Source organism: Remersonia thermophila, chromosome 6 (assembly GCF_042764415.1).
Source record: "Remersonia thermophila strain ATCC 22073 chromosome 6, whole genome shotgun sequence".
Taxonomy (NCBI): Eukaryota; Fungi; Ascomycota; class Sordariomycetes; order Sordariales; family Chaetomiaceae; genus Remersonia; species Remersonia thermophila.
In genome coordinates this window covers 2,854,201-2,878,152 of record NC_092222.1, presented here as the reverse complement: position 1 = coordinate 2,878,152, position 23,952 = coordinate 2,854,201, and the positions used below count along the sequence as shown (strand labels likewise).

At 51.3% G+C, this 23,952-nt stretch overlaps 4 protein-coding genes across 4 annotated transcripts; 2 read left to right on the top strand and 2 right to left on the bottom strand.

Annotated features, from left to right (window-relative positions):
• Nucleotides 1-198: 198 nt before the first annotated feature.
• Nucleotides 199-528, bottom strand: VTJ83DRAFT_6958 (uncharacterized protein; the record flags this gene model as incomplete). Its single annotated transcript, XM_071013726.1, has 1 exon — nucleotides 199-528. The coding sequence occupies one exon, from the start codon at nucleotides 526-528 to the stop codon at nucleotides 199-201; it is 330 nt and encodes a 109-aa protein (XP_070864585.1).
• A 5,083-nt stretch (nucleotides 529-5,611) lies between these two features.
• VTJ83DRAFT_6957 (uncharacterized protein) lies at nucleotides 5,612-7,297 on the top strand (the record flags this gene model as incomplete). The annotated part of the gene is made up of 1 exon (XM_071013725.1): nucleotides 5,612-7,297. One exon carries the CDS (start codon nucleotides 5,612-5,614, stop codon nucleotides 7,295-7,297), a length of 1,686 nt encoding a protein of 561 aa, XP_070864584.1.
• A 2,476-nt stretch (nucleotides 7,298-9,773) lies between these two features.
• Nucleotides 9,774-11,067, top strand: VTJ83DRAFT_6956 (uncharacterized protein; the record flags this gene model as incomplete). The annotated part of the gene is made up of 4 exons (XM_071013724.1): nucleotides 9,774-10,281; nucleotides 10,340-10,457; nucleotides 10,522-10,586; nucleotides 10,640-11,067. The coding sequence occupies 4 exons, from the start codon at nucleotides 9,774-9,776 to the stop codon at nucleotides 11,065-11,067; spliced, it is 1,119 nt and encodes a 372-aa protein (XP_070864583.1).
• A 477-nt stretch (nucleotides 11,068-11,544) lies between these two features.
• On the bottom strand, nucleotides 11,545-13,265 carry VTJ83DRAFT_6955 (uncharacterized protein; the record flags this gene model as incomplete). The annotated part of the gene is made up of 4 exons (XM_071013723.1): nucleotides 11,545-11,770; nucleotides 11,831-11,909; nucleotides 11,992-13,167; nucleotides 13,244-13,265. The coding sequence occupies 4 exons, from the start codon at nucleotides 13,263-13,265 to the stop codon at nucleotides 11,545-11,547; spliced, it is 1,503 nt and encodes a 500-aa protein (XP_070864582.1).
• Nucleotides 13,266-23,952: the final 10,687 nt, after the last annotated feature.

Genomic DNA, 23,952 nt, shown 5'->3' with positions numbered 1-23,952 from the left:
GCAGCCGCGTGCTGCCTTGACGACTCAATGTCGCAGGAGGCGGTATAAGTGTATATATATGCATGCATAGTGCATATATATGTGTGTGTGCGTGTGTCGTTCAGGGGGCGCGCCCATGAGCACACGCGTGTAAGCGTGGTCAGCGCCGGCACGTTGGTGCGGGACGCCGTCCGAACCGGGTCGGCCGGGCACAGGAGCTCACGATATGCGTAGCTTCTTGTTCTTGTGTTTGCCGCCGCCTTCATCTTGGTCAGCGGCGTTCTTCTTTTGTGCCGCGCTGGCTGCCTTAAGGGCCTCAAGGGCCTCGTCCATACCGCCACCGTAGCCCTCGTCGGCCTCGAGCTCTGCCGCGCACGCGTCGCATTCTTGGTCGTGTTCCTTCTCGTCGATGACGGCGCCGTCCTTGCAGTAGCCAAAGGCGCCGTTGTTCTTGGCCTCCAGACAGGCAAGCTTTTGCCCGAGCTCCTCCCAAGTGAACTTTTCGCAGCAGTGTGGGCAAGTGCCCTTGAAGACAACGAGCCGGCACATGCCGACGGGCTGGGTCTCCGTGCGGCCCCGCAATGGCGGCCGCCTTTAGCGGATCGAATCCAGGGAGCTGGTGGAAATCAGATGGGTCGGGGTCGGGAGGGTGGCGCGCGAGGGAGCAACGGAGCGAGGGAGCGAGAGACCCTAGCTGGTGGTGCGTGGTTTGCTGTTGAGGGCGCCGACGGGGAAAAAGTAAAATAAACTAAATACGATTAAGATAGTCTTGGTGACGTTGGGACGCAAATCGAGTTAAAATGGGTAGACTAGAAGATCCGGTGCGCCCCAAAGGGGAGGAGGAAGTGGTGGTAGTGGTGGTGGTGGAGGAGGAGTGCTCGTGAGGTGTGGTGTGGTGCGGGATAGGAAGGATATGGATGGTGTTTTTGGAGGGCGGTACAACCTGAAGAGAAAAGAAAGTGAGTTCTCTGAATGGACGGCGGTCGACTCCGTAGTGTACGGAGAAACCCCACCCTCTCCACCCAGGACCAGCCGGCCGAGCTGCTGTGTGGTTTCGCTAGCGTCCGGAGCTCGACTGGCCTCTCAACGATACGGGGCGCCGAGACAATTAGTGGTGGGGGGTCACAGGTCGGGAACAGCTTCCGGACGGGCTGGGTAGCTACTCCACCAGCATTTAAACGGTTTGCTGTTGCCATTGAGCAACGTTCTGGCCAGCAGTGCGCCCCAGTCAGGCCACGATCCGTCTCAGGGACCAACCGCCTAACCAACACCCTGAAGTGAAGGCCGGCGAGGGGCTGTCTTTTGCTGAGAGGTGCAGGATGAGATGGCAGTTCCCATCAGGTGCCGCGAGGGTTGGCGGACATGCCATTCCCGATTGGAAGATGGACGTGAAGGCCGCTTGGCACTGGGGCGAAGTGCTTCCCCCCTTTGGTTCCCGCGTTCGATCCATCCGTCCAGTCCAGTGTCATGAGGGCATATGGCATGGAATAGGTAGGTAGGCAAGAAACCGACATGGAGCACACGACAACAAGAACTTGAGCCCAGGCTTGCATCGCAACGCATTGATTGGCCTTGCATGGACTTGCCCCTCTCTGCGGAACGTACTTCGCACATACATAAGCATCTTACATATGTACGTATAACATCCAGGGCACAGGGGCATCCTGCAGCAGCGATGCGGGGTGATGTGGAGGCTATTACTTTTAAGTGATGAGTGTGAGTCCCATCCCGTACCTCAGTACCCAGGTAGGGTACCCCAGGTATGAACTTACTTTCTTAGGTAGACCACCCACCTCCGTCGGCTGAATCCGATCTGCGAGAATGGCATGGAAGGTACTCTGTCCGAGTGTATCTGCTGTGCCTGGCAGCAGGGCCCGGTTCTCGTGTCCATCGTAGGTTGCTTTTCTCTGCGCCATTTCCCTTCGGGAAACGGAGGCCTTGGTGACGGGAGGGTAAGGGGGTGAAGGGCCACTGGCCCCCGGTTCGGTGGCGACGTGCGCAGGGCAAGGCGGGACAGAAACGGAGACGAGGCGGGCCACGTAGCCCAGGAGCGAATCAACGACGTGTGTTGGTTGACGGGGAAACTGTGGACGGAGCGCCGCAGCATCTCGCACGCTCAAGCCTCCGATGTGCTTTCCCGGATTCGGCCACAGCGCCCCGCTCAGCGGTTGGGCGGTTGAGCGGTTGGAAGGTGCAGAGGAGGCATGCCGGTCTGCAGGCGGGGCTTTCGGGGTCTGGACCTCTGTGGCCGCTTGGCAATCACGAGATCATCATTCAACCTTGATTTCACCAACACCATCACCGGCGCCACCACCGGCGCCACCACCGGCACCATCACCGGCACTATCACAAGCGGTCGCAGCATGTATCACGAACCATGGTTCACCTAATTACCTTACATACGCAGCATTGCTATGCCTCCATCTCATCCTTGCTGCATCCATGGTCCTTGTTGTCTTCACCCGCTCTCAGTTTCCTGTCGCCCGGTCCCTCCAACGAACACTGTCTGTATCTCCTCGTCGGTTCCTCTCGCTGAAAACCACCACCAACCTACCGACCTCCCTCAATGAACCGCTGCTCCGAAAGATCTTGACCAAGTCCCCGATTTCCTTTCCATCTCGATGCCAACAAGGACGACAGAACGCCCCGATGAAGACATCTCTAAAGCCCATCAACTAGGTTGTCCGCCGACGGAGATCTGGCGTCCACGTTTGCACGGTTTCTCGTCTCGCAGCCCGGACCTGTCGACCGAGAGAGCCCGCGACCGGGCTGCATGGCCGCGCGGTGGGGTGTCCAGCAGCTCTGGCGGGATCCCCGCCTCCTCGGTGACCTCCTGCTCACCCAAGGGCTGGTCTTCCTCCGCTCCCATCAGCTCCTCACGATCATGGCCACCCTCGTGGAAGTGCGCATGAGCACCCAGCTCGGCGGGTCCAAAACCGCTCTGGTCGTACTGGCCGGCGTGGTTCCACCATAGCAAGCCTTGTTGGCTCGGCCAGAGGTAGTCGCTCGGGTGCTGCCAATTGCCAGCCCAGAACGGAGAGGCCTGATGGCCGTAGCCCTGCCAGGCGAAAGGGTCCTGAGGTGGCGGGTACGACGTTACGAACGGCTGCTGATAATTCCAGTAATGCGCAGCATCCGTCCAGAATCCGTCCATCCACGCTGGGTACGCTGAGTCGGCCTGCATCTGAGCGGCCACCATCGCCGCCTCCTGATTCTGGATCGCCTGGACAGCCCGTCGGTATGCAGACGGGTCGATAGGGTTATGCGCCTCGTAGCAGCTGCGGAAAGCCCGATTTCTTGCTGACTGGTGCTGCGCCCTTCCACGTGGAACGGGAGGATCCGGCTGAAGCGGTCCAACTTGGTGTCGGTCATGCTGGCGCGGGACGTTGTGACGCCGAGAAGGCCGGGGCGTGACGGGCTGTGGGATAGGCTGTGCCGGTTGCGGCTGAGGCTCGCTCTGTAGCCCGGGCGGGGGGATGAGGTGGCTCTTAGGGCCGCTGGCCGCACCCGACTGCGCCGCGTGCAGCGCCATTGTGGCTGCCCGGGCCCGCGCATACCTGTCCTCTCTGGATCCTTGGGAAGCAACTGGCGGTTCTGCGGGGGCCAGTGCAGACCTCGTGGCAGAAAGAATCCTCTCCGCCCCGGCGAGCCGGGCGTAAAGTTCGGCACGGGCTTCACGGGCGCGTTCGCGCAACCGCTGATGGCGCTCGAGCTCTTTATCCATTTCCTCAGACGCCTCTTCCGTGGCACGGAGGACCCGTCTCGCCTCGGCAGTGATTTGACCAAGACGCCGGCACACTGCTTGGACCCGTCCGAACGAAACGGTCTCCTCATCGCAACGATCTGCTTCCTCTCTGAGCGCATCATGAACCCGACGAGCCTCAGCACGAGCGTCTTCGATGCGATGAGCATCTTCCGCATGTGCTTGCTCTTCCAGACGACCGGTTTCCTCCTCGTGGGCAGGGCGGGCTGGTTTGTCAGAATCCTGTTTCTCGTCCGGCTGGCTGGCCTCTTTTCCGTCGGGTTCCTTGTCGCCGGCGACGCGATCTTTCTTGTCCTTTTCAAGCTCCTTCCGGCGATCTCTCTCACGCCACATTGCCTGTTTAAGCGCCTCCCAGTCCTGGGCTTCGGCCTCCTTCGCCAGACGCAGCTCCTCCGTTCGGCGGGCCAGCTCGCGCTCTTCTTCTGCGTCCAGAGTCTCATTTGATGCATCGAGAATGGCCTCCTCCTCACGTCGGATATGTTCGCGGCAAGAGATCAAGCGGCGCTTCTCCTGCTGAAGATACTCAAGGGTAGCCTTGCCATCCCGGTGTTCCTAGTCCCGTGGGTCGACAGCCCCTTTGTCGTCATGAATTGCGCCGACTTCAACGAGTCTTTGTCGAGCATCTGGTTTCTTGGACACGCGCGCTTCTTCTTGGCGAGGTTCCTGCCTGCGGACCTGTTCAATGCGCCGAGCTTCTTCTTCTCCAACGAGGCGAGCCTGCTCAGCACGAAGAGCCTCTTCTTGGCGACGAGCCTGTTCGAGGCGTTTTGCCTTCTCTGTCGCGATGCGGGCTTCCTCGGCTCGGCGAGCTTGTGTTTCCTGGGCGAGACGAGCTTCCTTCTCACGACGCGCTGCCCCTTCACAGGCCTCTTGCTGTCGAGCCTTCTCTTGGGTGATGCGGGCCTCTTCAGCACGTCGGGCTTCCGCCTCCTTGGCAAGCCGGGAAGCTTCTGCATGACGAGCTTCCTCCTCACGCCGAGCTTTCTCCGTCGCGACACGGTTTGCTGCCAGTTCCTGCTCCTGCGCCTCTAGGGCTGCCTGCTCTTGCTTCCTTTCTTGCTCGAGCCGGTTCTTTTCCTCCTCTTCATGCTGCCGGCGCCGCCGTTCCTGTGCCTCGCGCTCCTTCTGTTCCCGGATCTCGCGCTCGCGCTGCTTGCGCTCGTCTTCTTTGCGCCGCTTCTCCTCGCGAGCCCGTGCCCGGGCTTCTTCTTCCTCGCGCTGCCTCTGCGCCTTGGCTTCCTTCTCAAGGCGACGTCGCTCCTTGCGCCGCTGTTCCTTGGCTTTTCGACGCTCCTTTTCGGCTTCCTTGGCTGCCTTTTGGGCCTGCTCCTCAGCCGTGTCGATCTTTGGCCCTGGCTCTGCTGGCTTGATCCCAGGCTTGGAATCCCTGACGTGGGCGACTCCAATCACGGCCGGGTCTTGCAATGGGGTCCAGCTCTTGTTCGCATGGAGAGATGGGCTGGCGTCGATAGCTGCAGACTCTTGGCCGGCTTCGCTGTCCGGGGAAGAAGAAGTCCCAATAGACGCCGCGAGAGTGGCGGAGATATCGGCTTTGAGCTCAGTCTCTTCGCGTCTGGGATTGGTACCCCTGGGCCTCTCGGCGCTCTTTGACTCGACCGGGGTCTCGGTGGCAGCTGGCGGACTTTCTTCGACGCTCTGTTCACCGTGCATCCTCGCAATCGCTTGGGCGGCCAGCACAGACAGACGCAGGACATCGGAAGGGCTTTCTCCCTTGGCCGGCTTCATTAAGACGACCAGCTCGGTCGATTCTTCCGGGGTACCTTCTTCGGTGGCCGCGTACGCATCGATGAGAGCCTCGATGCCTGGGGAGTGGACGACGGACGTTAGTGGAACCTCCTGCTGCTCTTCATGTCGGTTGGGCGGCGCAGTCTCCCGCTGTTTCTTGTTTTTCTTCGCGGCTTTCTTGCTCTTGTTTCGTTTGGCATTCTTGCCCTTGGGCCTGGCTTCGCTTGTAGCTGGCAGTCCGGAATCCGGTTGCTGTTGCAAGAGAGGCAAAGGACGCGACGGAGAGGCGGGATTGGTGCCCTGCGCGACAAACAGACCATCGTACGAAGTGGAGGGTTGAGATATCACGGGGAACTTCTCCGGCGCCATGACCATATCAATCGGGCGCGCCAAGGGTGCCGAGTCCAAGATCAGAGCAGTGCCGATCGGTTTGGGGAAGCTGTCCGGGTACCAGCGGTCGATGTTGAACCTGGAACGAACGAGCTCCGTTACGAGGGCCTCGCGTCCGGTTTCGATGAGCATGCGAAGAACCCCGTTGCGCCGTCTCACGAGCTCGGCGTTGTCGCCCGTCCATTTCGCGACGTCATCGGAATTTCCCGGGACCAGTTTCATGCGCTCAAAGTAATAGAAATTGAGAGCTGTGAGGACCGCCGGGATATTCAGCGCCGGGTGCGCCGTTGGGACGGCAGCACCGTAACCGTGGAGGCGCTCCAGCAACTCGCCGTACCTGAGCTCAGGTGTGGCTGGCCACGCTCTATCCAGGGCCATGTGCTGGACGTCGTCGAAGAAGGCCGTCGTGCCTGGGCTGCTGCATTGGCGGATCTTGTGGAGGTGGACGATCAGTGCTGCCATGCTTACCACCTCCGCATTGGCGGGATTCTTGGTGTAGGCCTCGACCTCGTCGGCCGTGTCGAAGCCTGCGGTGCTGAACTCCATGCTGGCCGCCGCCGCGATCGCCCCATCGAGGACCCAGGAGTCCACCGCGTCACCCTGCTCTGCCATGTCTTCGGCCTTGTGAAGCAGCCAAGGGGCTTGCTTCAAGCATCGAGAGAGGAAGATGCGGAGCGCGGCAGCTTCCGAGGCCCTGGTGGGATCCTGCTCGACATGCCTCAAAGCTTTAACCTCTCCTACAAAACACCATCGTCTCGTCAGTTCGGTCCGTGCCAGCAGCAGAGCGGATTGTTGTGGGGACCGGCGCTCAAGATGCTCACCACTGAGGGCGTTGTCGCCAAGGTTGCTGATCTCGCGGATCAGCGCCACAGGGCCGAAGACAAAGAAGGGCCAGGCCGGGAGGTCGCGGGGCGCAAGCCCGGCCTGGCGAAGGAGCGCGATCCGCGCGCCCACATCCGGCATTATGGCAGCCCATTCAATCTGCGCAAGGAACGGCGTCAGCATATTCTCCATCTTCGACGTCGATCGCAGCAGGCGTGTGAGCTCACGGTGTTGAAGCCGTCGAAGCGCTGCCAAACTTCGACGGGGGCCCGCAGCCGCAAGTGCGTCAGCTGCTGGGGGCGAGGATGGAAGGTGCTCGCCATGGTGGCGGCGGCGGTGGTGGTGTTTATGGTGTGCTTGGGCGAGCGAAATGCTTTGTCGGGGGTTGAGAAAGAAAGAGGAAGAAGAAAACAGAGTGGGATCCGACAAAGATATCTCGGCCAAGTGGTGGGCAGCCCGGTTCCCTTCGCGGTCTGTCGTCGCGTAACGCTGGTTCGGATCAGGGTTAAGCCCCGAAGCTGTCGCCCAGTGGCGCCGGCTGCGATGAGGGCTCCGGCCCGGTTGCTGGTGTTGCGTTGGGCCGGCGCCGAGCATTGAGCACCAGCACCGTCGCCGAGCAGTTGAGCACCAGTACCGTCGCCGAGCAGTTGAGCACCAGTACCGTCGCCGAGAATCCGCCAGGAGTTTAGAGGTGCCAAGGGGTTCGCCAGCGCATCTGCTGGCATGGCAAAAGGGGTGATGGAGGTACGTCCCCTGGTCCCAAAGCTGACTGCCTCGTGATATTAGTTCATTCTACCGACGCGGGCGGGTTAAGCACCCAGGAGAGTACGAGCGTTATGCTGGCTTCTGGACTTCAAGATGAAGTTGTTCGCAGAATTTGCGATCCATACTGCCTTTCTTGCCGGCATAGAAGAGTATCCAGAACGTGCAGGATAGTCTACTCGACGTTGTCCTGTCGACTTCTGAACCGGAAGAGACGGTCGACGGATTATGGCCGAGCGCTGCGTAATAAGAGCCCAAACCTGGCTGTCTATCAGATGCCGTGTTTAGAAGAACTGATACAGTTATCCTGTAATAATAGTCGGCTGATCAACGCTAAAGATAATGAATGGGCTTGTAGCAATAGCTTGATAAGTTCGGTAGTATTAATTTCAACTAGGCTGGCGTGCCCCCTGAAGGATAAGCCGTAGCTTTCCTCTTTGCCAGGGCTCTAATGAACCTACGGTACAAGGGCGCTGGCATCTCTTTACAATACCGTCTCCAAAGCCCGAATTTAGTTTGCCAGTAACCTTGATGCAGTCTAAGAAGCATCGATGGACGCTTCTTTTAGGCCTGTTTATGTTCAGCAGTGTATCCTGAGACTAGGCGGTGGGTGCTTGGTTGTCTAAGTAGTCTCTTTATACTTAGTAGCACTCCCCTAACGACAGCTAGCTGATACAAGGTTACGTGATAGTGGCAGCTTAGTCCTGTCTTAGCATGTTCTCGTATGAAGTCACTAGCTTGAATTGTTTGTACTTCCAATATCAGGTTTATACTCAGCCCTATCAGCGTCAGTATTGCCGCTAGCGTCTAGGTCCAAGGCGAGTCTTTTGTTATTTATAGATATAGACCATTGTAGCTGCAGGGGCCGAAGCGACATAGATATTGCCCTCGGCAATCGACAGGTATATCCTCGTAACGATGTCCTTGGAGTCTCTTGTGCTGATTAGCGGGCAGCCAAGATAATATCAACTAGCGTCTAGTTGAGGTTCAGCACTGCTTTCTCTTATCTGAGCGCCGTCATGATCTGATTGCTGAGGATTCGTAGATCCTTTCGAGAAGGAAACTGATCTTCCTCTCATAGCCCTCCGCCATGTCTGCTATTGTCGAGGCTCAGAAGAAATGTTCTGAACTCTCGATCAAAGCCTTCTTCTAGTTAACTGTAGTAGAAAGGGAACGGCGTACCGATGCCGGACGCAGTGTTCTACCAGAGAGTCCTACAGTCGAGCTTGTTTCAAAGGCAGCAACACAGCTGCAACCCAACGGGTAGGTTTGCGCTGAGACGTTGATCTTTAGCGTAGTAGTACTGCATTCACTTCAAACGTTCAGTTTAATTAAGGCAGCGGGATCTACCGAAGGCATTTACACAGACGCCAAGAGAAAGCGTAATATGGTGCAACTGATGTGGGGACTAGTTATTGCTGTTATTATCGAGGCGTAGATATGCGTAGACCTTTCAGGATGACGACGCTACCGGTGTAATCATCAACGACTCTGCTGGGATTCAGCATGGCTGTCAAATTTTGGGGCCCTGCCCTGACGAAGGATCTGCACGGAAGACAACGGAAAGCAGGGTCTCTCACATGGTGAAGGCTAGTGTTGCAGTAGCAGGTATATATGGTGCACTAGCTGATGGCAGCATCAGCGGATCCGTTTTTGCTGTCACAGCTAGCGATAAGCTTTTTCGTCAGCTCTACGCCTCCATCATCTGTTCGCACAGAAGCCTATGGTCGATCTTTGTTTCGCATCTGCCAAGACACAGGCGATCAAGCTCCGCCATATCTGTCAGACAAAACCTGTGCTGCTTGTCAGGATTGGGTTAGTTATTAATCATCTAACCTTAATCAGGTCGCGTGCTCGGGAACGCCCTCTGAAAAGCCAGACTTTTCTAGACGGAGGACGTCACAGGGGGGCCTAAAAACAACCGCCCAGCGTGGTTCATGCGGGCTGTACCCCTGGTGGGATGCAAGCTGCAGCTGAGCCGTTCTCTATTGACAGGTTTTCTCGGGCGGTACCACCCAACACCCCTGGTTTGCACACTGCGGGCCACGTCCTTCATCCTTTAGCGACCCAGACCGTCTCATGCGAGCCGTCCCAGCCCCTGCTTCCGGAAATGATATCCAGGCTCCGAACCACAAAGATTGGCGTAACACGCACAGAAGGGTTGCTGCACGAGCTGCAGACCTGCCGTGGGGGACAAAACCGCACTCCGCCCTAGCGTCTTGGGGCGGGAGGCATCGCATCGTTGGATGTTTTCTTCCAACCACCAAGACGGCCGCCGCAACACGCCAGCTCGCGAGTCCGTGATGCCGCTATGGAGCGGGGCACCCAAGTGTCCCTCGCCCTCTGGGGCATGACGGGGTTGGCTTTGATCCTCGTGGCCCTCCGAATCTACATCCGCATCCGCATCGTCCGCTTCTTCGTCCTCGAAGACTATCTGTACCTCTCCACCTTTGTCTGGCTGCTCGCCTTTGCCGCTAGCATCCAAGTCGCCATCCACCACGGCGTGGGCCGGGAAGTTTCGCTGCTGACCGCCGACGAGGTTGCCAACGCCGTCTTTTGGACCTACGTCGGGAGCTCGATTATCGTCACGGGAAATGCGTTTGCCAAGCTGTCGATGGGTTTCTTCCTGCTGCGCGTGGTTCCGCACCAGAAACAGAAGATCCTGCTCTGGATCCTTGTCTTCATCACGGCGGCCACCTCCTTCATCCTCGTCGTCATGATTTGGAACCAGGCCGACCCGGTTCAAGCCAGCTGGGATGTATACAGGACACCGGGGGTGTGGAAGCTGGATCTGATACCGCTATCGGCGGGATTGGGCGGTACGTTGTGCTCTCCATCGCCATTGCTGTCGGGGCACAAGGGTTGACAGCTTCGCAGCCTGGTCAAGCGCCTGCGACTTTTTCTTCGCGGCCTTTCCATGGGTTTTCATTTGGAAGCTGCAAGTGTCTCTTCGCGAGAAGATCTTGGTTGCTGGCGGCATGAGCCTTGGGGTCATGTAAGTCTTTTTACGCAGTGTCCAGTACCTCTGCCAGCCAACAACCCTTCTAACTCCTCATCAGCGCTGGCGCATGCGGCATCGTACGAACGATAGTCCTTACGAAATCGAACAAGGAGGACTACACCAGTAGGTCTCTTGGCGCTCAAGGGCCTCGGCTGTCCGCGCTAACAAGCTTCTAGTGGGATTCTCCAGGTATTACATCTGGGCTGGGGCTGAGGTTGCCGTTGCCCTCGTTTGTCTCGCCATCCCGACCCTTCGACCGCTGTACCAAAAGATATGGAGTCGCAAAACCGGTGGCTACGAGCGAACCGAAGGACACGAACCTCGCCAGGCACGGCGTGGTGCTGCGGATCCCGAAAGCTTCCAGTTGTCCGTCCAAGACACCTACAAATCGGCCGTCGTGGTCGAGCCGCCACCGCGAGGAGAGATCCGGATTCAGCCGCCTGAACAACAGCAGCAGGGCCTGGGCATTCGAAGTCCAGATGCTCCAGCCGCTTTCCGCCCATCGACGAGTGATACACAAGCGGTCGAGGAGCTGCCCCCAACGGCTTTGCGACCGCCCCCACGGCCCAAGAATTTCAGCCGGGTCTTGCCGGCCGAGAGGTGATGCTCGAAATGGACTGGACGGGATGGGATTCGGAAGATGAGAAAACGAATACGCTAGATAGGAGAAGAGCATCTAGATTGGCGCTGGTTACTCATAGAATAAGGCTTGAGCATAGGTGCTTTGGAGCTATCGTTAAGTAACATATGTGTATTATCCGACGAAGAACCGCATCATCGTAGAGGTATCAAGTTTGACATATTGTCCCAGTTCCGTTGCATGCGCCTTGGCCAGTTACCCAACCGAATGCCCGTCATATCACACAATTACCGAGGGTCATGCTGACATTGGTCTCCCAGAGGCGCCTGGACGGCCAGGACTGTCCAACATAGACGTCCCAAACTTGCCTAAGATGCGCAAGTTCCATACATTCCACTCGGCCCGCCGGGCACACCATCTTCCTCTCGATGTTGAACGAGAACGAACCCTGTTGAACGAAGAAAAAGAACCCAAAAGGAAACCCATTCTCGCATCCCCGATTTAGGTCCAGTACCGATAGCTGGGGTGACGACTACCCAAAGCCTCCTGCTCCTCCTGGGTCAGGCCCTCGAGGCGATGGTCCCGCTTGCCAGCGGCGCGGGCTTTGTTCTCGTACTGGCAGTAGAAGATGCCGAAGATGGCCAGGAAGAAGACGGTGAGCTGGCCCGCAAAGTTGATGGTGTGGCCGGTGAAGTACCTCGGAGCGTCGGCTTGAATGTAGGTCCATCTGAGAGCAGGTTAGCGTTGCAAACGTGAGGGCGCTTAGGTATGGGGATAGGAGACTCACGTGGCGACGATACCGCCGATGGTGCCGAGGGTGACGACGTAGCCCGCCGTGACGGCACGGACGGAGGGACCGGCGGAGTCTGTGGAGACGATGTTAGCCATGGATTCCGTGCGAGACGAAACCGGATGTCAGATGGAGGAGGAGCATGGGAAGCGACGTACTATTCATGGCCCATGACAAGAAGCCAGGGCCACCAGGGAACGCGCCCACGGTCACAAAATAAACGGCCATGTAGCGCACGTTGGGCGTCTCAACCCAGCGGAGGATGGCGAAGCCGACCGTGGCGAGCACCGCAAAGGAAGCCAGCCAGATCCCACGCTGGTGGGTCTTGTCGCTGGCGTAGGCCACGGCGATGGCCACAAGACAGGCAGCGACGTACGGAGGGACCGAGTAAAGCTGAGCCTTGGTGTCGGTCCAGCCGAGATCCCTGAGGATGGTGGGCAGGAAGACGGACAGGCCCTGGACGGTGATGTTGATGAGGAAGAAGCCCAGGGCGCAGGTGTAGTTGTGAATGCAAAGCACAGCCGCGCGGATGTCCTTCCAGGTGACACCGGCGTTGGGGTCGGCCTTGTGCTCGCGGTTAAGGCGCTCGGCAGCGATGCGGCGCTCGCGCGGGGTCAAGAACCTGGCCTCGCTGGGAGACATGGGCATCCAGATCGGGGCGAGCACGCCGACGATGATGGTGATGAGGCCTTCGAAGAAGAAGATGTTGCGCCAGGTGTAGATGATGGCTCCCGGAGCGCCCCAGGCGGGGATCTTGGACAACCCCGCGGCGAGAAGACCACCGAAGGCACCGGCGATGGACGCAGCCGAGACGTAGATGCCCATGCGGAAGAGGAGTTCGTTGCGCTTGTAGAAGCAGCTAAGGAAGAAGGCCAGGCCTGGGAACGCGCCACCTTCGAAGATACCGAGGAATGCGCGCAGGACCATCAGGCCGGCGAAGTCCTTCACGAAGGCGGTGGCCAGGGAGATGAGGCCGAAACCACACACGAGGGCGGGCAGGTAATAGCGGCCACCATAGCGCTTCAGGAGGATGTTGCTAGGCACCTCGACGGTCAGGTAGACGATGTAAAAGATGGACAGCACCCAGTTGAAGCGCACGCCATCGAAGAGACCGAGCTCGGCGCCCATCCCCTGGATGCGAGCGTTGCCGATGTTGATGCGGTCCAGGAAGCAGAGCATGTACAGCAGCGTGACCAACGGCACCGTGTTCCAGTCGATCTTGCGCCTCAGGACGCGCTCCTCCTCCTCGGTCCACTCGAGCTCCGAGTCGGGCACGCTGTCGGAGGCATCACCATCGCGAGACGCGTCCTTGGGCGTCTGCTCGGCTTGTTGGACTAAAGCAGGGAAAGCGTTAGCAGGTATGCGTTCTCGGGCTCATCTGGTTTGGGTGAGAATCTGGTCTCAACACACCGAGTTCCTTTTCCGTAGCCATGGTTTTGGAGTTGGCAGCGGCCGATATTTTTGCGTCCAAGGAGGTCAGGGGGCACAAGGGTCGCCAACTAGAGGGAACCCAGACAGCACCACGACGGCGAGAAAAAGAAGGACCGGAGCCGGAGTGGAAGACGGCGGGGAGGGCAACCATATTTACGGGGTGCTACTCGAGGTCAGAGCCCGCACGTGGAAGCTGGATCTGAACCGACGGTAGCATCGCATGGGGGAGGGGGGGGGGGGGGGCATCCCAGTCCCCGCTCTCATCCCGGCGGGTAGGTAAGTGCGTAGAATGCTACTCTGTACACCGTATTGGCTCGCGGGCTTAAACTCCGCGGATACACACCGTGGCGAATGCTCCATGCCTGTCCCAGGGTTGATCAACAACTGGACAAGGGTGAATGGGTGTCGCCAGGCTTGGGACAGGGTTTTACGTTGGAGGATATACAGAGGAAAGCGAGCCTGGTCTCTCGGATGGATGGACGGATGGACGCAGATGCAGAGAGAGGCAGGCAGGGAACAAACATCCCATCAAGTGTGAAGGGTGACGCAGGCCTTCCAAGAGCTTACGCATGAGACTGTATTCAGTATGAAGTACGTACTGCGTTGCTTCTCCCGGCAGATATTTTTTTCTGACCCGCCTCTACCTGGCTGGCGTCGTGGCGGCGCCAAGACGCTGGGAAGCCGTTGGAGAATGCGGGGGAGGCAAGGGTAGACATTAAGCCAAACTGTTTTGGGGTCGGAGACCAGGCACGGCCAGCGCTGGTCCAGAGAGCTCCCCCGTCGTCGCCCAGGACGGGAATCTCAACCGGGAGTTGAACTCCACCCAAGCCCGCTCGAGTTTGGCTCCGGCGACGCCGAGGAAGAAACCAAGCTTTTTGGCTCCGCGCCCGGAAACGTCCACTGCTTGCGTGCCTTGCCTCGTCGAGGTTGATCTTGCGTTGCGGCCTTCTGGGGATTCCCCACTGCCTCCGCTGTTATGGAACCGTTCATGTCTTTTCGCTGTATGTAGTAGTAACTATGTACTGCTACAGTAAAGCATGACGTCTCGTCCTTGTCAAGACCGCAGACCTAGTGTTTGCGTGGACGACACCCTCGAGAGGGTTGCACAGTCCATATCGGGCCGCAAACCGTCACCATGCACCTCCCGGAACTTTTAGATGCATCGGCAAGACATGTCGGGAGTTTCGGTTGCGGCGTCGAACCCAGTGCAGACTCCCGCCGCAGCCTTGGCGGCGTGCTCGCTTTGCATGGCGTTGCAATCAGCCTGTCCGGGACCTCCTTCAGCCAGATTGCTGACCGGGATGGTCCCCCCACGGGCCAATGCGAACTGCAGCATTCGTTTACCATCCATGGTTCTGGATGGTCACCCACTTCTGGGCCCCGGGCGTCTCACATTCCGTCACACTGGGATTGCCAACCCCATCGTCTCGTTCTTGTTCACCAAGCCGGGAAGTTCGGGAAGTCTCTTGTTGGGCGCAGATCGACTTGGACGACGAGCGCGATTTGTTCACTTTGGAGCTGCTGTCGGCGAGCAGTTCCTAGGCGGGAGCCACGTCGATGTCTCGACGTGGCTCCCTGCCGCTCTCGTGAATGGATTTTGGCACGGCGCATCTCTTGAGCGCCCAGTTTAGGAGTATGTTGGCTCTGGAGAGCCCAACGGGAGGAGCCGGAACAGCTGGAACCTCATTCTTGCAGCTTCATGGAGCGCCAGTGAAGGGAAAGAATGCTGGTCTTAATTGATAGGGCATTGCCCGAGGTTAGAGAGGTGAAGCATCCAGTCAAACCCAGCGGCGCTCTAGGCACGTTGGGGCAAGGAAAAAGTAGGTACACAACATCTTCAAGTCATTCCGAATTACAACTTTCGGGTCAGTTTTGAACACATTATGCCTACTACTGAAGCATGGCACGGCCATGGCATCGCCAGCAGCCCAAATGTATTGACAAGAGACATGACCTCGCCACCAGATCTCTTCACGTCCGCCGAGATTACGAAGCGGTCAGGGCTGCCACCAACGCCCCTATAACCAGAACACCCGCGGCTTGCACGGCGCCGGCGCGTGAAGCACCGGCCATGACAAAACCATTGGTGGTGGTGGCTGAAGGGGTGGTCACGGGGGAAGCCGTGGTGGAGCCAGGAATGGTAACCGATGCGAGTGTGGTCAGTTGGCTCGCGCTTGCGTTGGCGCTTGGGCTACACTGGGTGCAGTCGCTCGGGCCGGGAGCACCCGGGGTGCAGCCGGGAACAACATACATGGTGCGCTCGGCGGGCGCCAGCGGCGTCACGGTGACGGTCAGGGCAGCAGTCGTGCCGGGGCCGTACGGGCACGATGAGGGCGCGGCACTGCACGTCAACGTCTTTCATGGTGGCGGTTGTCTCTGGGACACCAGTCGCTTTTACATGGCCACCTCGGCGGCGCTGTAAGTAAACGTGTAGTATGGGGTGGTGCTGGTGATAAAGAGGCCTAGCACGGTACTGCTCTCAGCTTCGGCGGGCTCGAACGATGTCAGCTCGTCTGTGTCCGCGTCCTCGTCCTCGTCCGAGGGCTCAGCGTCTTCCTTACTACACCTGCCTTCGATGTTCGGCGCGGCGGTGAGTCTGCTGCTGATGGCAACTAGCTCGGCGCTTTTCAGGACACTCGGACCCCATGTTGAAAGCGCGCCTGGTGATAAAGCCCTGCTTGACCAGCGAATCAATGAGCAAATCATAGCGATTGTTCCAGCTATTGGAGCTTAGACCAACTCCAAGGATGCTGGACCAAAGGAAATTGCTGGTAATATAGGCAACGCCCAAGATATGTTGAGCGATCTTCACCCCTGAATGGGAATTCCGGTCAGCTCAGCTACGCTTCGAGGTCCGGGGGGGTGGACTTGGTTGCAGCTCAGACCTACATCCAAAGGAGACATGATCTACGATGTACTTATCCATGGCGAAAACTCCGTTGCATATTGTATGGAGATCATGGTGCCCAGATCGACCAAGCTTGTGGAGTTGGTGAATCGTAAGAGCGCGTTGTATGCTTCCGGCCTGGTCGACTCGGAACACACAGGGTTCACCTAGACCCCGGTCGAACCCGTATCAAACTGGACATACTGTGTAGATTGTCTGATCCGGGGTGCCGAGAGTCAATGTTGTACCGAGCTCAACATGGTACGCTTCGTCCTGGGCGAATTCGTAAAATAGGATATCACCAGCTACACATCCAGCCTAACCATCCCAATGCCTGTGAAAACGATGTTCATAAGGTCCATCGGCTTCGGCGTCAACCATGTTTGTGGCGGCTTAGCCCTGCTTCCAATAGCCTTGTGGTGTACTGTCGGGATGTTCTGTTCTCTGGTTCGTTGGCAAAGGAAGAAGCAGTCCCATTTTACAGTAAGTAGCAGGTGAGGGCGAGCATATGTGACTTGGTGGCGGCGCATTTCTGGCTCCAATCGAAGCCTATAAGATGCCAGCCAGCAAACATCCTCCGGTTGTTGGCAGAGCGAGCCGTGCTGTACCACAATCTAGGCGTTTGGACATGCACATAGCCGCGCGCCTCTCCGCTCGGCTAGTGTACATAAGCCACGTGTGACAGGATCTATAGGGACTTATACCCTGGTCCTGAACCCCAGCAGGCATTCTGCCTGCTCAGACCGCCATTCTAGGCATCCATCGTATATATAAGAAGCCTCCAGGAAAGGCATATTAGATAGTTATTTTCTTCTTTTAAACAACAGCTTCCAACCACTCCTTTCCGCCGTATACACTCTTACAGGTCCGGGCCATTACAGTTATAAGCCCGGTGCCTTCCTACTACGTAGAAAAAGAACCTCCCCTTCTTATTATAAGCCCTTAAATCAATCTTTAAAGCGCTCAGCTCGTTTATTTTCTCCTCTCTCTCTTAAAACCCGTCGCTAACTATTAAAGTACTTTCCTCGATAAGATAGACTTAGTCCTTAAGGATTATACTTTCAGCGTCGTACGGCTAGAGACCTTCCGCGACTAGGGACGATAGTTCGATTACGTCCGAAACGAAGCTCGTACCTATAGCGTATAGCAGATCTATAGACCAGAAGTAAACGTTAAAACGGTTCTAAAGATCTTTAACAATAATTAAGAGCCGTCTTATATAGACGTCTACTTAAAGATCTAGCAGCAGTTTAGGATTTAATATTAATAAGAGCTTCGGGACTAGTAAAACGCTAATCCGAAGGAAAGGGGCTCTAAACCGGAAAAACCAGGAGAACCCTTTAAGTCCGACGTAGACTACGTATACGAGCAGAACCTCCTCCGGTACTTTCTAAAGACCCTATAAAACGACTTAAACGACTAAAGGAAGGCTTATAATACAGTATACTATTTTATCCTTAATACCGTTCGGAAGGATCTACTCGAAAACGCTTTTAACCTTTTTACGTTAATAAAATAGCTATAGATCTGTTACAACGTCCTACGTATTTTAGAAGCCTAAATTATTCCTATTTAAGCGGTAAGGATAGAAGCGTTTTGTAAAGCCTTCTTTAACGTCCTTAATAGAGCCGAAACAGCTATAAACCTTTTCGAATAAATTATAGACTTCTACTGTAAGTATTATAACGTATTTGTAAACGGAGTTACCGATATAGTTAGTCTCCTAGCTATTATAACTTTCCTAAATACTATTTAGAAGCGTATTGCCCTAGGATAGACCTATACTAAATATATATTCCTAGCCAACAGAGTTATCCGAAGTAACCCTAAAGAAACTGTAAAGGTATATATAGACCAGCTATACCGATTTCTCCTTTAGAACGGAGCCGGGGTACGTATCTTACTATATATTTACGCTACTTTCGAAGGATATAGGTAGTTATCTAACCAGTAAGACTTATTAAAACAAAGGTCTAATAAGAAAAATAACGGTAACGGTAAAGGCAAGCCTTCTAGGTTAAAGGGTAGCTATAGACGAGGAAAAGGCAGGAATAGTAGTAGAAAAAGCGGTAACCAAGGTTATAATTAGTTTAATAATTAAAATAGAAAAGTAAACCGAACGCTAAGGGTTTACTATAACTGTTTATACGGAATCTTTAAACGATACTATTGGATACCGATTAAGTACTTTAATTTTAAAGCTGCTATAACTAGTAAAAGCGAGAAAGGCGGTGTAATATCCTAGGGCTTACGCTAACGTATCCTTAACAACTTTATAAAGCTTTAATAAACGGATCTTAAAGACGAATTATAAGCTTAAAGGATAAGACTCCTTAGTTCTGGAGTACCGCGTTTATTACTAGGACTAAGTAGCGAAAAACCCTTTCCTGGTTCGGTCGGAATTAAATTAAAACTCGATAATAATAAAGACTTTTTAAGGCCTCTCGTTAAAACGGTAATCCTCTACGACCTATAGGTAAGAATTCAGCTTCCCCCTAGTATTTATATTATATTTGTTACTAACTATTACCCGCTTTATAATTCTATCCTTCTGGATAACTGTAGAGCAGTCTATATCGTTAACGATAAATTATAATTTAAGCCTGGATCCTAGTACGAAGTCGATAACCTAGACAACTATATAGGGGCGGGCACGATCTTTTTCTAAGTATAAGCCTATAGGCGATAAAGGCTTAGGAATATATTAAACGGTAATAAAGGTTCTAATACTAAGGACCTAATTCTAAAAGATACGGTCTTTATTAACAGGTTCTACGTTAATATTGTATTAAAGGTAGCTTTTAAACGGGTAGGCCTCTAGTATTACGGGTGGAACGGAACCCTTTATTACAGCCCTATAGAGCGTAGTCTAGTAATAAGATAATTAGTCTATAAGTATAATTTAGTATTCTTCGAATATAATATTCGTTTTATTTACTCGAGGGTTCCTCCGCCTAAGTATACTGTAACTATATCTCTTACCGCTATTAAAACCCGTTTAACCGTCCGATTAAAAGAGCTACTTCCTAATAGAGAGGATACGGAGCGCCTATAATACTTATACGTAGGATACGTAGGGCCCGAAGCAATACGAAAACTCGTCTTTATAGCTAGAGGAGTTCGGTATAAAGTAGATAGTATTCTAAGAAAGGAGTATAAGAGTTGTATACGGGTATACGCTATACGAGTTATTTTACGCCGACCCTTTGAAAACCGCGTTATAAGACTCTTCTAGAGGATTATTTAGGACCTTTTTAAGTTTAATCCTGGGTTTAACGGTTTAAAATAACTGCTTATAATTAGAGACGAGTAGAGTAGGAGAATAATCGTAAAAATTCTAATAACTAAGTCGCTGTATACCGTAGCTAGACAGATTAAAGATACTATATCGTAGGTTAATATATAGTTTAGCTTTAAAGTTTGTAAGATCCGGTAGGATAACGATACTAGTATTATCGGTATTAAAGGGTATACGGATTATAAGGTTTAGATTTAAAACCTAAGGATCGATCTTAAACTTACTTTAACCTATACCTCGGAGGCTAACGGAGGATCTAAGCGCGTAGGACGTAAGATTATCGAAAGAGGGCTTGCTATACTTCTTAGAGCCCGCTTACCTCGCGATTTATAGTTAGAAGCTACGAAAGCAGCCGCTTAGCTAATTAATATTACGCTTTTACAACGTAACGACTGGAAATTACTAAACGAGAAACTATATTCGTAGTTTCGGCAATATTTCCGTTAATACTAATCCGAGTTTATAGATAATCGTATATAAGATCTAAAGCTTTACTTTAGTAACCTATATATATACGGATACCGGGTATACCTATTCGATAAGTAACGAAAAGCGAATATTTACTAGAAGTTGTTTAAAACAACTGAAAAAGCCTATATCGGTTACCTAGTTAGGTACTAAGCAACTAATATCTATCAGATTTAGGTTCCTTAGTTTAAAAGGGTTATTATTATACGGAACGTAATCTTTAATAAAAAGCTCTTTTACAAACCTAGTAAGGAATATATATCCCTATAACTACTCTAAATTACAAGGGATATTGTAAAGCTGCTTAAGTCCAATACAGGGTACCGGGACGCTAGTATAGTAAAAAAGCTTAACGATATTAACCCTAAAAGTCCAGAATACTTAATGTTTTCTAAAAGGCTAGAGATAAGTTCTAACCGGCTAGAAGGTTAAGATTCGAGGGTAAGAGTATAAGCAAAGAGTATACCTTCTACGGATACTTCTACTAAAATATTAAAAGCAGGATCGCTTATAACTAAACTCCTAACCCTAAAGCCGTCTATTAGTCCTCTATCGCTTTATATAAAACTTAGCAGGGTTATAGATATTAAACCTTATACTAACGATGCTTATTATAAAGGTATAACAGCTGAAGACTAGTATCTTGCTAATAGGATTATAAAGCTTAGTATACTCCTATTAGGCCTTTACGATAATAATACCGTAAGACTCCTTATAGTTAAAAAGGAGCCTCTGCAGCCGGTAGACGGTATTTATAAACCGTTGCAAAGTATTTATTACACTATAGATACTATAATAAAACAGCAGACTACAGAAAGATAAGACTTTAATCCAGCCCGTATTAAGCGTAAATACGTTAGGAAGGTATATAGGCCTACTATACGTTAGAGCAGACGGTAGAGTAGTTAGAGGCCTAAAGGTAAAGACGATAACGATAAGTATAGACTTATCGGATTCGTATTCGGGATATATCGAGACGATAGTATATATCTGCCGAATTAAAGATACTAGAAAAGCTTCTATACAACCTTTTTCCTAGACAATCCTATTTATAAAGGTAACAGCCTTTAAACTCGTATTATTTACTATATAGTAGCAGCAGCTGTAAACTAAAGGTCTGTAAAACGTTTAAGTACTGCTCCTGAGATGCTAAGAATATATTTCTTAGAACTAGCTAATGCTAAAGCACCTTAGCGCTTTCGAAATATTAAGAATTATAAGTTTAAATACCTGTTCTTAGAAGTTTATAACGAGGAGATTAGGAATCTCGTTAACCGGAAGACTTAGCGTATTATCTGTTGCGTAAAGGCTAAAGGACATCCTTTACCTTTTAAGTAGGTATTTATATATAAGTTCAACGAATATAGTTATATCGAGAAAGCAAAGGTACGTATTTACATTAGAAGCGATCTATAACGCTAAAGTATCCTTAAGACGACTTACACTACTACCCTCGCCGCTTATACATTTCGCTTTATAATAGCGATCGCTGCGTACTTTAACTTTAAAGTCTACCAGTTCGATGTTAAACAGGTATTTTTAAATGCCCTCCTAGAAGCGCCGGTATACTATAAGCTCCCGGAAGGATATAAGTAGCCAGGGAAGTATATTTAACTTCTGCAGGCCCTTTATAGACTCCGAGAGTTACCTTTCCTTTAGTACCGAGAGTTTTCCTCTACTTTACGTAAACTAGGCTTTAAAGCCTTTAAAGAAGAGCCTTACCTTTTCTACGTCGACGACTATCTTATCTTCTTCTATCGAGACTATACGGATAAAGCAAACCGTATTATAAATACTTTTAAAGCTAAGTACAAGCTTTATAAGAAGGGAGAAGCGAAGTAGTTCCTAGGCGTAAGAATTATCAGAGACCGTCCGAGGCGCCGTATATTCTTAGTCTACAACTAATATATCGAAAAGGTAACTAAAAGGTTTAATATCAATCTTACGGTTTATACGCCTTATATTTTACTTCCCCCCAGCAATCTTGTTAAATATAAGAGGACCGCTTTAAGCGATAAAATTAAGCTTTTCCAAAAGCTTATTAGTTCGATACTTTATATAGCTATTATAATTCGCCTAGACGTAGCTTTTACTACGTTAAAACTATTTTATTTCTTAATAAATTCGTTACGCTAGTATATCTTTATAACGTATTAGGTAGTCTATTACTTGTACGGAATAAGATATCTAGGGATTATATATACTAGTAAGGAAACCGAGTTGTAAATACTCCTTATCGTAGGGGACGTATTATTTACCGATTGCCTCAATACTTAAAAGTCTACCCAGAGCTACGTAATAATATTCTTCGGGGGTATAATCGTATAGAAGGCTATAAAGTAGTCGACAGTTACTACTTTATCTATAGAAGCCGAACTAACAGCGTTTACAAGTACTACTAAGGAAACTATAGCGCTGTAACGCTTTTTTAAAGACATTGCTCTAGACTTCGGAAAGCCGTAGGTAATCTACTATAATAATACTAATACAATTAAACTAGTAGTTAAAGATAGAATACGGATAAATACCTTTTTAAGGTACGTCGATATCTATAATATATAGGTAAAAGAGCAGGTTAAAAAAGGTACTTTTAGTATCGAGTACCTTTAAACGGTACAGATACTAGTTAACGGATTAACGAAGAATCTATTACAATAGCGTTTTAAATATTTTTAAAAGCTCCTTAACCTTTAAAATACTACTAAGCTAATATAGGATCTAAAGAGTAATTTAAAACAAAGGGTTAATTAATAGAACTTACTCTCAAAGACTTTATAATAAGGGCGCAGAGCGCTAGAAACTAATATAATAAATTAATAACCTAAATATTTAACCTACGTTTCTTTAGCTCGGCGTATAGACGCGCCTTCCGAGCCTCCGCTTCCTTCTCCTTCGCCTTAATATCCTCCTTAACTTTTATATTAGTTAGAAAACGCTTTAAAAGCTCCTCCTCCTTATCTTTATTATTATTTTCCTCTACCGCTTTACCCTTACCCTTATCCTTAGTCTTCTTAGCAAAGGGAGATTTATCCTCCTTCTTCTTTTTATTAGCCGGGCTAGGAGGAACGGAAGTTACCGTTAAAGAACGTTTATAGGTACCGGATAACGTAGAAGGACCGGATTAAGCTAGGGTAAACGGTACTAGAACGCTATTAGTAATATAAAGGGGTAGAGTCCTTAAACTCTCCTTTAGAGCTAGAAGAGACTCCGGCTACCGACCCTTAGCAATACCGGCCTTTAGGTCTTTATACGCGTAACGGGTACGATCGATAATCTATATATTTATTAGAACCTATAGATTAAGTCTTCGAAATAATAAACTTACGTTTTTAAAAGCATTAGCTTACTTATATTATATATATTAAACAGTAGTAAATATTAGTAAAAAGGGTTTAATATATAATTAAAAGGATTAGCTAAAAACATAATACTAATTGCTATAACAGCCGTTTAAAACTTTAAAATAATAAAAAGGAAGTCTTACCTAAGTCTATAAAACGTTACCGTCTTATAACGATAGTAATAGGTTTAACCTATAACTAATAAGTATAAACTATTACTATACTTTAAAGCTAACTTAAAATAACCTATATAGGGTTTAATCCGCTGACCGAGAACCCTACAACTATCCTTAAACCTCTATAGAAGTTTAAGGAACGGAAGCTTAACGGGGTTAACCTTACTTTTATACAGCGTAACTATAACGTTCTAATTATCGTTAAAAGATACTATAACGCTATTAAAAGGCAACTTTATAGGCGAATTAATATTACTATCTATATTAACAGGTTTTCTACCGCCCCTAGCGGTATAAGAAGCTAAACGATTATTATAATACATTAGAAAACTACAGATAATTACGATAAAAACTAGTCGGTTACTTCTTTATAATTAAAGGGTAAGAAAAGTAGTTTTAAACGATTAAAAATATACTTTAAACGATGAAAACTAACAACCTAGTTTATTAGGCTGCTTAGCAATATACTTTTAATACTGAAAAAACTAATAGAGCTAGAAATCGATATAATACCTAGG